The 14,741-nt window shown below is 35.5% G+C and overlaps 1 protein-coding gene across 3 annotated transcripts in view; it reads left to right on the top strand.

Annotated features, from left to right (window-relative positions):
* Positions 1–14,741, top strand: part of PTPN12 (protein tyrosine phosphatase non-receptor type 12) — a 94,321-nt gene that overhangs the window by 55,526 nt on the left and 24,054 nt on the right. For all 3 annotated transcript variants that reach the window (XM_032304068.1, XM_032304067.1, XM_032304069.1), the window contains 5 exons: positions 1,282–1,353; positions 6,620–6,679; positions 8,098–8,240; positions 11,514–11,580; positions 14,582–14,659. In XM_032304068.1, coding sequence (XP_032159959.1) covers positions 1,282–1,353; positions 6,620–6,679; positions 8,098–8,240; positions 11,514–11,580; positions 14,582–14,659 — 420 coding nt within the window. The remainder of the gene's footprint in view (positions 1–1,281; positions 1,354–6,619; positions 6,680–8,097; positions 8,241–11,513; positions 11,581–14,581; positions 14,660–14,741) is intronic.

Genomic DNA, 14,741 nt, shown 5'->3' with positions numbered 1-14,741 from the left:
ACCCACCTCCCCTCTGGCAAAAAAGTTATAAAAATTCTTGTTAAATTTTTTTCAGTAAAGAATATATTGCATAAAGCAAAGTAGCGCATCTTTTAGTTATGTGAGACATTGTAATATAAATCATTGGGAAACCTTATTTTTTAACTAATAATTTTTGTCATTCCTCATTAAATCCTTTATCAGTAGTAGAAGTATTACATAATATTGGATAGAAAATTAACAGTCTAAGATTAGAAAATATATAAGCCAGTAAATTAGGTTATCTGTTTAAGAATTGACAGGATGTACTTCAGTACCAGTATTAGTAATTGTTTGTATTAGAAAATTTAAATTTCACTCTCCTACTGTTTTTTTAAGTTACTCTTAAGGTTTAGGATTCATTTCTTCTTTCATTCTGTTAATATTTGCCACTTGTATTTCAGTAGTAATACTTGATGAAAATAGGTCATATTGAGTACAGAATTTTTGAAGCTAAAGATTTTGTGATCATAGTATTTTGTTAGTAATAAATTGTCAGTGAATTAGGACCTACGAATTTATTTGATAAGCTTGACTTTGATTTTGACCTAGAATAAGACCTAATGGAAAGAACATAAGTAATGAAATCAAATAAACCTACACTTTACTAGCATTTTCACCTTGGTGCTTTAGTTTCCTCGTCTCTGAAATGACTGAGATAATATGATTATAGATTATTCAGTGTATGATATTTAGCACATAGTTTTTGGTGTCAATTGTTTATTAGTTTATACTCGGAATGTAAATACCAGTATATTCCTTACTTAGTTACAACTTGGGAAATTTTTCTTATAGCAAGTAGAGTTTTCTTTTCTACTATCCCACAGATTTTATACCTAATGGGAATTCAGCTAGATGTTATAAAGGTTGTCATTTTACAAGCATTGAAACTTGCCTGGCAACCTTTATACTAAACAGACTTCCTTGGAGCAGGCACTTTGTTTTTTTAAAGTAGTGTTTCTTTTCTAGAGGAGGATCTTTGGAATCTACTCTGTTGACCAAGCAGATAGCAGTGAACAACTTAGACAGACATTTATATTAATAAAGTTCTTATGAGTAATCTTGGAAAGCAAATAGTAGCTTACCTTTAAGAACAGTTGGGTAAGTCTAAGCTCTTCTAACAACTTGCCTACTAATGTCAGTTTTTCTGTTTTCTGGGAAGAGCAACAAGCTGAACACTAGGGCACAAAATATTTATAGAAGTTCAGGAAAAACTACTATATGGATTACCTACTGGCTTTTTTTTTTTTTTTTGTACAACAGAAAAAATGTGAACGCTATTGGCCTTTGTATGGAGAAGAACCTATAACGTTTGCACCATTTAAAATTTCTTGTGTAAGTACTCAGTTATGTATATATTATTCAGAAAATGGAGATGGTAGGGGCACCTGGGTGGCTCAGTGGGTTAAACCTCTGCCTTTGGCTCAGATCATGGTCATGGTCTCAGGGTCCTGGGATCAAGCCCCGCATTGGGCTGTCTGCTCAGCAGGAAGCCTGCTTCCCCCTCTCTCTTTGCCTACTGCCCTGCCTACTTGTGATCTCTCTGTCTGTCAAATAAACAAAATCTTAAAAAAAAAAAGAAAAATTGGGATGCTAGACTGATAAATGATTATAATATGGTATGAGGCCAGTTTTATATAAGCCAAGCATTCAGTATTTCCATGTACACTTAATTATAACAAATATATATTAATATATTGATATGTTAATATATTAATAATAATGGTTTTTTTTTGGCCGTGTCTGGGTGGCTCAGTCAGTTAGTAGCCAACTCTTGATTTTGGCCCCGCGTCATAATTTCAGGATCTTGGGATTGAGCCCCAGGTCAGGCTTCATGCTGGGCAGGGAGTCTGCTTAAGAATTCTCTGTCTCGGGACGCCTGGGTGGCTCAGTTGGTTAAGCAGCTGCCTTCGGCTCAGGTCATGATCCCAGCGTCCTGGGATCGAGTCCCACATCGGGCTCCTTGCTCAGCAGGGAGCCTGCTTCTCCCTCTGCCTCTGCCTGCCATTCTGTCTGCCTGTGCTCGCTCTCTCCCCCTCTCTCTCTCTGATAAAGAAATAAAATCTTTAAAAAAAAAAAAAGAATTCTCTGTCTCCCTCTCCTGCCCCTCCTCCTGGTCTCTTAAATATATAAGTCTTCAAAAAAATAAGTGTTTGTTTTTATACTGCTTTTATCTTTTTTTTTTTTTTAAGATTTTATTTATTTATTTGACAGAGAGAGATCACAAGTAGGCAGAGAGGCAGGCAGAGAGAAGGAGGAAGCAGGCTCCCTGCCGAGCAGAGAGCCCGATGCGGGACTCTATCCCAGGGCCCTGAGATCATGACCTGAGCCGAAGGCAGCGGCTTAACCCACTGAGCCACCCAGGCACCCTATACTGCTTTTAAATTTAAAAGCTTTGAAAATTACTTCATAAATGTGTAATTTCCTTTTACTTTATTGTGTTAATTTTCTGTTAGTCTTTGTATATTTTAGTATATGTGCTGCCGAAGCGAGCACTGTTAGTCTTTGTATATAAGTCGATAATAAATTTTTATGTATATAAAGTGAAAATAGGGTAACCTAGCTATGCTTTGAGTGATCTATTTGGAAATTGGTATTAAAGTTGAGGTATCTGGCTGGCTCAATCAGTGAAGCATGTGACTTTTAATCTCAAGGTAATTGACATAAAATTTCAAGCTGAAATGGGAAAGACCTTTGATGACTAAAGTTTAGTGTATCATGTTAATCTTTCATGTTTGTTATGCTATCCAGAATTTTTGTAATTATATACAAAGATGGTTTTGAGAACTGCTGTCCGAGGAGTAAAGATTGATCTTATATGGCAGATAATTAATTATGAAACTTAAAATATACACCTATTTAATAAGCTCTGGAAATGAGCTAAATTTAAGTTCTAAAACTAACACAGCTGAAAACTGAGAAAATGAATTAGTAAACAAAAATAATGAAGGAAAAGCAAAAAAGAGAAACACAAGTGAGCTTCAGAATAGAACCAGCAATTTGCTTTTAGTATTATACCCAATGGCATCTATCTTAATCACCTGAAAGAAATATGTTGTCTTGCTTACTCAAACTCAAAATTTATGACAATATAGATGAAAATTAAATAACTTCCCTGTATTAGGGTTTTCTAGAGAAATAGAACCAGTAAGAGAGGCATATATATATAAAGAGAAAATATTTATTATAAGGAATTGGCTCATAGGATCATGGAGGCTGGTAAGTCCAACGTCCGCAGGGTGGTCAACCAAACTGGAGACCCAGGAAAGTTGATGCTTTAGTTTAAGTCTGAAGACCAGTAACCTGAAACTGGGAGAGCTATTGGGGTAGTGGTTCTGGTCCAAAGGCAGGCAGACTAGCGACCCAGAAAGACTAATACTCATTTCCAGTTTAAAGACAGTCTGTGTAGGACCAGGAAGAGCCAGTGTTGCCAATGAAAGTAGTATATTGGAGAATTCTCTCATCTGGGCAAGACTGGTCCTTTTATTCTTTCTGTTCGGGCCCTAATTGATTGGATTAAGGCCACCCCCTATAGAGGCAGTCTACTCTACTCAAAAGTCCACTGATTTAAATCCTTTTTTTTTTTTTTAAGATTTTATTTATTTATTTGACAGAGAGAGAGATCACAAATAGGCAGAGAGGCAAGCAGACAGAGAGAGAGGAGGAAGCAGGCTCCCCGCCAAGCAGAGAGCCCGATGCGGGACTCAATCCCAGGACCCTGAGATCATGACCCGAGCCGAAGGCAGAGGCTTAACCCACTGAGCCACCCAGGCGCCCCCATTGATTTAAATCTTAATCTCACCCCAAAACACATTCACAGGAACATGAAGAATTGCCTGGATTTAATAAGTAGCCAGTATTCTGAAGTCCTGGTTAGAATTAACTGTGGGTTAAAGATAAAATTTTAAAAACCTATTGCGTTTCCTGTTAGTTGGAGTGGATAAAAATAATACATACCACATTGTGTATTTCTGTGAGGCAACACCTCCTTCCTCAGCAATCTATAAAGTATTCTACAATGTCAAGTTCCTGGACAGTTGAGGAAACCTATTTTCTGTGCAATATAGTTGTATTGAACATTTGTAAGTTTAAATATAACAAGGCATCTACTAAATGTTACATTTCAACTGAAAACAAATGCTGCTTAACATTCAACAACTAAATGAGTTGAAATTTCTGAAGTGTTGGGGTTCAAGAATAGTAAACAACATTTAAAATAATAACTAGAGGAAAGAAAGAAATAGATTATCATTTGGAAAAACTTGAAATGACTTTTTTGGGTGATTTCTTAAATTGAACTAAAAGATAATTTGAAAAGGCCCTGTGAGAGGTTTGATTTGATTAGCAGTAGCCTTGACTTACCAATATTGGATTGAGCCATTCTAAAGAAGCAATTCTTATTCTTAAGTTCTAAATTCTTAGAAGATTTCAAATGGAAAGTAATTTGTATTTTTTTTTTTTAAGATTTTTATTTATTTATCTCGCAGAGAGAGAGATCACAAGTAGGCAGAGAGAGAGAGAGATAGAAGCATGCTCCCTGCCAAGCAGAGAGCCCAATGCGGAACTCGATCCCAGGACCCTGAGATCATGACCTGAGCTGAAGGCAGAGGCTTAACCCACTGAGCCACCCAGGCATCCCGTAATTTGTATGTCTCATGGCTATTTCCAACAACTCAGGATTTGTTATCACTGATGTAAACAAAAATCAAGTGTATAGGGACACCTGGGTGGCTCATTCGATTAAGTGTCTGACTCTCGGTTTTAGCTCAGGTCATGGTCTCAGGGTGGTAGCAGCGAGCCCCAAGTTGGCCTCCCACACTCAGTGGGGAGTCTGTTTGGAATTCTCTCTCTTCTCCCTCTCCACCTGCATATTCTCTCTCTCTCTGAAATAAATAAATCTAAAAAATTTTTTAGTTTTTTTTTTTTGAGATTTATTTATTTGACACAGAGAGAGATCGCAGGTAGGCAGAGAGACAGGCAGAAGAAGGGGAAGCAGGCTCCCCACTGAGCAGAGAGCCCAATGTGGGGCTCGATTCCAGGACCCTGAGATCATGACCTGACCTGAAGGTAGAGGCTTAACTCATTGAGCCACCCAGGTGCCCCCCCAAAATTTAGTTTATAATTGGAAAGCAGGTTGGTGGTAATGACCATAATAAGTGACTTGACTACTTGACATTCAGTTTTTGAGACTGAGAAAAGACAGTATCAGAAGCTGTCTTGGTTTGGGGATGAGAAAGAGGGTAAAGTATTGATGGGAGAGGGAGGACTACCTAGGAGGAACTCAGTTACATGTTGCTGTGTGTAACCACTTAGACCAGATGTTGACACACTATGCATAGGTCAGTGTAACCTGCTGCTTGTTTTGTAGATATTTAATAGAATACAACCATGTCCATTAATTTATATATTTGCTTATCACAATAGCAAAGTTTAGTAGACAAAGACTTTATGGTCCACATTGCCAAAAATATTTGCTATATAGCCCTTCTTAGGAAGAAAAAGTTAAGTGTAGGGGCTCCTGTCTGGCTCAGTTGGTGGAGTATGCAACTTTTTGATTTTTAGGATTATAAATTCAAACCCCACATTGGGTGTAGAGATTACTTAAAAAATAATAATAAAATCAAATTTTTTAAAAAAAGAAAAATTTTGGGATCAATGTTTTCACCTGTACTCGTTTTTTTTTGTTGTTGAAAGTAAAAACATAAACTTTCTCTTAATGTTATTTGAAAAGTTCAAAATGAACTGCTGTGACTTAAAAAATTAAAGCAGGAATATTATTGAATATTCTTTTTATTAAAAAACACCATATCCTATTCTTGACAGTCACTGCCCTAGATTATATGTGGTTTTGTTTACAAAGCAGAAAGAATAGTTTCCTAAGGGACAAATATACAGTGGCTTTATTCTGATACTTTGACAAATGATAGTAAGAGACTTTTAAAGTGGTTATATTGTCATCAACCAAAATAGTAATTTGAAATTTTATGAGCGCATATTCTTCCTTCCCCAGTCTACATCCAGTGAACTGAGAGGTGAGCGTCAGGTAGGGTAAATCAAGCTTTAGGGAAAGATAAAAGAGTTGAAGGTGGTAGTGGGTACTGAACATTGTACATTTTGTATTATTTCTGTTACATAATTCTGGGGATGACTGTAACTTTGCAACCATGCATAACAGACTCCTGGTTAAGTAATTGGTTAACAGACACTTCTGGATTTTTGTTTTTAAACTGTAAGTAGAACTTAGATAAACAGCTTGGTGACTTTTAGAATGATTTTTATTTGTTTTGGACAGAGAGAGCATGGGAGGGCAGAGGGAGAGAGAGAATCTTACACCCAGCTCTACACCCAGCCCACAGTCTATTGCAGGTCTTGATTTCACAACTCTTGAGATCATGACTTGAGCCAAAATCAAGAGTCTGATGCTTAACTGACTGAGCCACCCAGGTACCCTAGAATGGTTGTTTTTGTAATGAACAGGTATACCTGGAGTTTTAATGGTTAATTTTATATTGTGGGTTTTGAATACAAGGTTATTTGTTTTGGTGTGTTTGTCTTTGTTTCAGTGTTCTCACTGACTCACAAGTGTTTTCCTTTATTTTAGGAAGCTGAGCAAGCAAGAACAGACTACTTCATTAGGACACTCTTACTTGAATTTCAAAATGTAAGTATTTTCCATTTAGAGATGGTTTCTAAGGATAGTTTTTAAAGAGAAGACATATAAATTGTATGCCATCTTATCTTGCATAGTTAAGGAAGTTTGTTAATTATTTCTCTTACGTAAGATAATAAAGAAGAAAATCAGAGTATAGCGTTTTATTATTTTTAGCTGTAAGCTTATCCAATTAGATAAAGTAATATAAATTTTTTTTTTTTAAAGATTTTATTTATCCATTTGACAGAGAGAGATCACAAGTAGGCAAAGAGGCAGGCAGAGAGAGAGGGGAGGAAGCAGGCTCCCTACTGAGCAAAGAGCCCAATGCGGGACTCGATCCCAGGACCCTGAGATCATGACCTGAGCCGAAGGAAGTGGCTTAACCCACTGAGCCACCCAGGCGCCCAAGTAATATAAATTTTAACTTTTAAAACAATTTTCCTAAATTAAATTTACTATACTTGGAATATTTGGTTCTTTGCTGCAAATATTTTTCCTCTATTACAGTTAGCAGATTATAGCATTGTTTACAAAATTATTACCACTTTTGCTAGTTTACAACTTTTTTAGAAACAAACCACCATCAAAGCTAAGTTTTCATTTAGATATATATTTTTCTTATTTGAGGCCTTTGGCTTCAGTGTGTCAGATCAATATAAAAATGTTAATTTTCTAGGAAGAAATCAAAGAAAATCTGATGGACATTAGAGAATGCTATTGGCTTCTCCCTCGATCTCTGTATTTTTATTTTAATTTTTGAAAGCATTATGAAAAATTAAACATAGCCATCAAGTGCATCTGTCTTCCTCAACTATTATATTCGTAAACAAATTTATACCTCCTACCTTCTGGTTTACAAGTAGACATGGTTCCAGCACTCCATACTTTGAGACATAGGTTGATCTAAAATAAGGAAATGGATTGGGGTTAGACATGTTAGTTTCTAATTTTCTTTTTCAGTTTAAACATTCTGTTAGTCCTCTATTTACAATAGATTTGAATATAAGTCTGTATTGCTCAAACATTTACTGTGAATTACTTAAAGAATATGCATAGTGTAAGGGTTAAAGTGCATACTCTGGAGATGCCTGGGTTCAGATCCCGCATTTGTCACTTGATGTGAAACATTAGGCAAGTTATTTAATCTTTCTGTCTTGATTTCCTTACCTATAAAATGTGGATAGTATTAACAGTACCTTCCTCATACCATCATGTGGAGAATAAATAATTTTTATATGTGAAGGCCTTATATAAATACTTGGTATATGAGAGTCAATAAATGTAGTTATCATTTCTTTTTTTAAAGCATTGTTAAATACCACATAAATATCTTATAAATGACAGTCAAGTGAGATGTGTGGCTTTTCTGTGTGCTTTAAAATGTGTAATATCTTTTTATAACTGCTGAATTTCTGTTATTCTTGAAGGAATCGCGTAGGCTGTATCAATTTCATTATGTGAACTGGCCAGACCATGATGTTCCCACATCATTTGATTCTATTCTGGACATGATAAGCTTAATGAGGAAATACCAAGAACATGAAGATGTGCCTATTTGTATTCATTGCAGGTACAAAAGAATTTTCTAAATATTTAAATACTTTGAAATATAAGTGGCATTATTAATATGGGTGATGTTTGATATTTTAAAACCTAATTTATAGAATTGCCAAGTGAGATAGGTCATTATATTGGTTTCCATATAAACCTATCTGAATCCTGAGGCAGTTTTTAATTTTTAATTTACATTATATTTCTTCTAAAAGACTTCGAAATATAGTACATGTTTCAGAAAACTGCTATCAGTTTCTTTAAGTGACTTGTATCTGCATTCACATTTGCTATAAAGAGTGAATGAAATTTCTGAGACTCAGAAATTAACTGGTTAAAGAGTTCAGAGATTTTTTTTAATGGAGACAGAATACCAAAGATAGTTTTTCTTATCCAGTAGGTCTGATTGTAATGCTTATTCGTGAGTTGGAAAGGCTGCTATTTATTTATGGGCCAAAAAGGTGACATACTGATGGACATGTGGTAATCAGTTGACAACTTGGTTAATTAAAAAATATTTTTCTATAGTTAATTCAGTGGTTAGTTGATTTAATTAAGTAGTTGACTGTTTTAAGAAGAGAAAAATCTAATTATAGAAATTGCTTTGACTTGACTTCTTCACAGATTCATCACAATCATTTTTTGTTCTGTGTTGCCCAGTGTACATAGTTCACAAATCCAATTTGATAGGAAGGTTTTCATTTAAAAAATGAAGTAGACCATTTAATATTTTTAAATAGCCCAAAATAGTATTTTAACTGTAGTGACTTAGAAAACACATACATAAAAGGAAGAAGTAACTTACAATTCCAGTAGAGGTGCTCATTGTTAAAATTTCAGTATATGTCCTTCAGTTTGTGTCCACACAGAGTATGCGTGCTTAGTATTTAAAGAATGTTTCCCCACGTAATATAATTGTGTACATTCTTTCCCTAAATCATGTAACTGTTCTTTCTGCAATGAATTATGACTACCCTATATTTTATATTTAACTTTCATTCCTTGGCATTTACTACCCCTCCCCATCCTCTCTCATCTATTTTATTTTAACTGTTTAAAACATTTATTTATTTTAAAAGATTTTATTTATTTGTCAGAGAGAGTGAGAGTGCACAAGCAGGCGGGGAGCAACAGGCAAAGGGGGAAGCAGACTCCCCACTAAGCAGGGAGCCCGATGTGCGGCTTGATTCAGGACCCTGGGATCATGACCCGAGCCAAAGGCAGATGCTTAACAGACTGAGCCACCCTGGCATCCCCTTTTTCATCTATTTTAAACAATAGTTTAAATGTCCAAGTGGCTCTTTTCATGGTGCAATCTTTGAGCACATCTGTAATTACTTCATTGGGATAGATACAAGCAAATGTAATTTCTAAGTAAAAGACCATGAACTTTTTCATGCTTTTTATACATATTTTAAATTTTGTTACCCATAAAGCTAATGTTAATTATAATTAGTTTGTGGGGTGGCTGTGTTCCCATACTCTCCCTAATACTGTTATCTTGTTTGATTTAATTCCGGCATGACAGGCTACCCTTTTTTTTTAAAGATTTGATTTATTTATTTGAGAGAGAGTAAGAGAGAGCATGAAGGCGGGGAGGGTCAGAGGGAGAAGCAGACTCCCTGCCAAGCAGGGAGCCCAATACAGGACTCAATCCACGGACTCCAGGATCATGACCTGAGCTGAAGGCAGTTGCTTAACCAACTGAGCTACCCAGGCTCCCTTTTTTTTTTTTCTTGGTTGTTTATATTCTTTTGTCAATTGCTTGTTTGTATACTTCGCCAGTTATTTCATAGCAGGCATTTATCTCTTAACAATTATGTTATAAATTCTTCATTTATCTTTATATATTCATTTATCTTCATTTATCTATATATATTTAACTTTATATAACTAAAAGTTAACAACTTTTAGTCTTGTTGTCAGTAGCATGGTTTTTAAGTGGTTTTTATTCTGCCAATCTTTTGCCACAGATAAATTTTAAGTTGTATGAGGTCAGAGTTGTGAATCGTCATTTATGAGTTCCGTCCATTGAGATGCTTAGAGAGTCCTTCTGTAATAGTAATACATAAACTATCTTTTTAGCACTTCTATAGGTTTTTTTGTAAACCTAATCCATCTGGAATTTTTTTTATGATTAAGGTATGAGGTACGAATCCAGGTTTTGCTCCTGTTAGGCTTACATTCCCTGTATCATTTATTGAATGGTCTAATCTTTACCCTTTCGTGTGAGAATCCACCATTATGTAATACATACATATACTCAGATCTGTTTCTGAATTTTGGCAGTGTGTTTTATCAGTCTGGTTGTGTATATCTTTGTGTGACTTTAGTCACACTTTTAACCGTCAGATTTTAAATATATGTCATTTAACCCCTAGTAACTCAATGCAGTAATCTAGAAATGTTTTGATGTGAGGAATTGATAAATGTATCAACAGTTAAAAATTAATATTATGGATTATTAAGAGCTTTTTAAAAATTACATTAAGTTGCTTATAGATTTATTTTATCAGGAAATCTTAGATGACATGTTTGACAAACTACTGATATTTCTAAAGGTTCCAAAATACGCATTAAAATGCTACCCAACTTTTTTTCTATCTAAAAACTACTCTGGTGATGTCAGTAATGTCTTCAATTACTCACAGTGATTCCCAGTCCTGAGATGCGCGTCTCCTATCTCCCTCTAGTTGAGAGCAGTTGCTCTAATGTACTTTTGTCATGTTTTTAAAAAAAACCCTGCAGAATTTCACTTTACATTCTCTGGGTTCTATTAGTTCTTTAGGAGATGAGTACATCACTCATCTTTGTTCTTCTGCTGAAATCACTGCTAGTGTTCAAACCAATTTCTAGGGCTTTGGTATTCCTCATCTTTTCTATACCTTTTGCAGATTGAAACGGTGTATTGTTTCCTCCTCTAAGGCACCAGAGCCATACTGGATGTAAAATAAATTTCTCTCTTCAAGTTATTATGTTGGCTAGACAGGATTTTCTGAGATAGAATTAGATTTCCAAATTAAAAGCTACTAGATATTCTGTGAATCACTTAGGTGTTCTCCGAATGTTAGAAGTTCCCTAAATTAAATAAAAACAAGATGTAAATACTAATGTTTAAGATGTTTGCCATGCATATACTTTAAGATATGATTTGTTTACTGAAATAGTAGAATATTATCAGGTTTCTTAAATGTTTTTTTTTGCTACTAAAAATTAACATGTTCATCCACATTTATTTTATAGTTATTTTATGACAAAAATCAAATTGTTCTTTCAAACTTTATATTTATAGTGCAGGCTGTGGAAGAACAGGTGCCATCTGTGCCATAGATTATACGTGGAATTTACTAAAAGCTGGGGTAAGAATCATTTTTATATAGCATTATATTCAGTTGATCTGTTATTATTTTCCAACTTAAGGGTAAATTGTAGTAAATTATAGCATGTGTTTCATTATGTTACTTCTTTAGAAATAGCTTTACTATGTAAGAAAAAAGGTAATAGAACTGGAAAAGGTATCAATGATGTATATTACGTTGAGATAATTTGTGAGGCAGAAAAGTAAACATGTTACCATCCCTTGTTCTATGTGAATTGACACCTAGATTTAGAATGGAAACTCCGGGTTGACTTTTCCAAATACAGAATCCTCATTGCCTTTTATATTTATTCTAGGTGTAAGTATAATCAGTTCAGTAAATATTTATGCCTAAATGGAAATACTATTTTATAGCGGTTAAGGATATTGAGTCTGGAGCCGAACTGCCCAGATTAAAATTCAGTCATTTACTGTCTGTGGGATTTGGGTTCAGTTACATTTAATTAAATTTAATTAATATTAAAATATTAATAACTTGTAAAAAATAAATAAACCTTTGTAAAGTTCCTAGAACTATGTGTGTCCTACAAATAGCAAGTGCTCAGTTCAATGTTAGTTTTCATTAAAACTGGTGTTAATTGTTGTTACTACCGCTACTATTTCAAAGACGTTGTGTTCAATACTATGGAGGATATAGAGATAAATAAAACATAGCCCTTATTACAGATTTGAAAAACATTAGGTTGTCTCATTGTATGTAGATTTGCTTCTCTTGCTCATTCTGTAGTACTCATTTTCAATGCACTATTTCTTACAGCTTTTTAAAAAAATTATTTTTTTAAACAGTATGTCCAACATAGGCTTGAAGTCACAACCCCAAGATCAAGAGTCACATACTCTACTCACTGAGCCAGCCAGGCTTTCCCCTTTTGTAGCTTTAAGGTGTGTTTCTGTGAATATGTCAATTTTTATTTTATATCAAATAGGATTAATAAAATATTTAGGGTTTTTTCATTCTAACCTCTTTCCTCCCTCTATTCCTTCTTTTTTCCCCTGCCTTAACATTTTTTGAGTGTTGCTAGGGAATATTTAAATTTTAAATTTTCTTCAAAAGCCCTCTGGGGTTAAATTTTATTTTTGTATTCCTCAAAAATGTAATCATCACCTGATACTCAAATGAAAAAAAAAATTTTTTTTTAAGATTTTATTTATTTATTTGACAGAGAGAGAGCACAAGTAGGCAGAGAGGCAGGCAGAGAGAGAGGAAGAAGCAGGCTCCCCACTGAGCAGAGAGCCTGATGCGGGGCTCGATCCCAGGACCCTGGGATCATGACCCGAGCCGAAGGCAGAGGCTTTAACCCACTGAGCCACCCAGGCACCCCTCAAATGAAAATCTTTAATTGAACAAAATTTAACTAGGATTCTAACCCATTTTTCACATGAAGGTCAAAGATTAAAAATGGGATGGAAAGAGGCATTTAAATAAATGCCAGTAAGCAGAATAAACATCTGGTCATTCCAGGGACACCTGGGTGGCTCAGTGGGTTATAAACCTCTGCCTTCAGCTCAGGTCATGATTTCAGGGTCCTGGGATCAAGCCCCGCATCCGGCTCTCTGCTCTGCAGGGAGCTTGCTTCCCCCTCTGTCTCTGCCTGCCTCTCTGCCTACTTGTGATCTCCCTCTCTGTCAAATAAATAAAAATTAAAAAAAAAAAAAATCTGGTCATTCCAGAAGTTATGTATTTTGAATATAGTCCTCATTTGATTGTGTTTGGCTTAAATATATATAATCTTAGGGTTTAGGTTAAGACTTGATGTCAAAAAAAATTTTTTTTCAGGATTTTATTTATTGATGAGAGAGAGTGCATGCAGAAGCAGGGGGAAGGGGCAGAGGGAGAAGGAGAAGCAGACTCTGCTATCAGGGAGCCTGATGTCAGACTAGATTCGAGGACCCTGGATCATGACCCGAGCCGAAGGCAGACTCTTAACTGACTGAGCCACCCAGGCACCCTTTAAAAATCTTTTGAAGTATATAAGGACTCTCAAATAGTAAGCCTGGGAACCTTTTTTTTTTTTTAAAGATTTTTTATTTATTTGACACAGAGAGGTCATAAGTAGGCAGAGAGGCTGGCAGAGAGAGATGGGGAAGCGGGGCTTCATCCCAGGACCCTAGAATCTGACCTGAGCCAAAAGTAGAAGCTTAACTTGCTGAGCTACCCAGGCACCCAGCCTGGGAACCTTTTTAACTCTTCTTCTTTATCACTCCAAAATATTCTTGTTGATCACCAAGTTCTAATTGTTCTGCCTCAGAAGTGTGCTTCAAATCTGTTTGTATTTTTTTTTTTTTTTTTTTTAGATTCCTTCTGTAAACTTCTACCAGTTTCTCCCCTTCGGACTCTTACCTTCCCTGCTGCAAAGCAGACTGAATGTCAGATCTGCTCATGTCAGTGTTACCTACTGTAGTAGTTCTGATTCCAGATGTACCAAAGAATTGTTGGGGATGTTTCACAGTCTCCAGAGATATAGCTGAGGGATCTGTATTTTGCCAACTTTCTTAGCTGGTCCTTACATAGCCAGCCCAGAAAGCAGTCACCTGTGGAATGAGTTCAAGCTCTTTTATGTTTACAGACTGATTCCAGGTAGCCTTGTCCTCTTTCCTCCTTAAATACCTCTCCTTCTTTCTGTTTTAGGCTGTATCCACATCAAGTTTCTCAATTCCCCAAACCGATAATACATTTAATCTGCTGTGCTTAGGTGTATTTCCTTAACTTTTTACTCCACACACCAATCAGTGCTAGTCAGTGTTTTTATTCCCACTGCACTGCAGTTATACTGTGGCTGGGTACTTACTTGTTCACTACCTCACTAGCTTGACGGCTGAGGGTCCAGATTAACTTTCTGTCTATAATGCCAACAACAGTGTCTGATGGATGGTAGGTCGTGCTCAGCAAATGTTTTCAGTCATTCAGTATGTATAGAAGGTCTGTCTGAAACGTTAAAGGTCTATATGAAAGAGTTGATGTATTAAATTCTTTGTTTTAGAAAATACCAGAGGAATTTAATGTATTTAACTTAATACAAGAAATGAGAACACAAAGGCATTCTGCAGTGCAAACCAAGGTACTGTTTATTGTTTCACTTTATAGACTGTATTTTTTTTTATGCCTTCTTGGTTTGTTTTTTGTTTTTGTTTTTGTTTTTC

Source organism: Mustela erminea, chromosome 11 (genome assembly GCF_009829155.1).
Source record: "Mustela erminea isolate mMusErm1 chromosome 11, mMusErm1.Pri, whole genome shotgun sequence".
NCBI lineage: Eukaryota > Metazoa > Chordata > Mammalia > Carnivora > Mustelidae > Mustela > Mustela erminea.
This window is presented reverse-complemented; position numbering and strand designations above follow the sequence as displayed.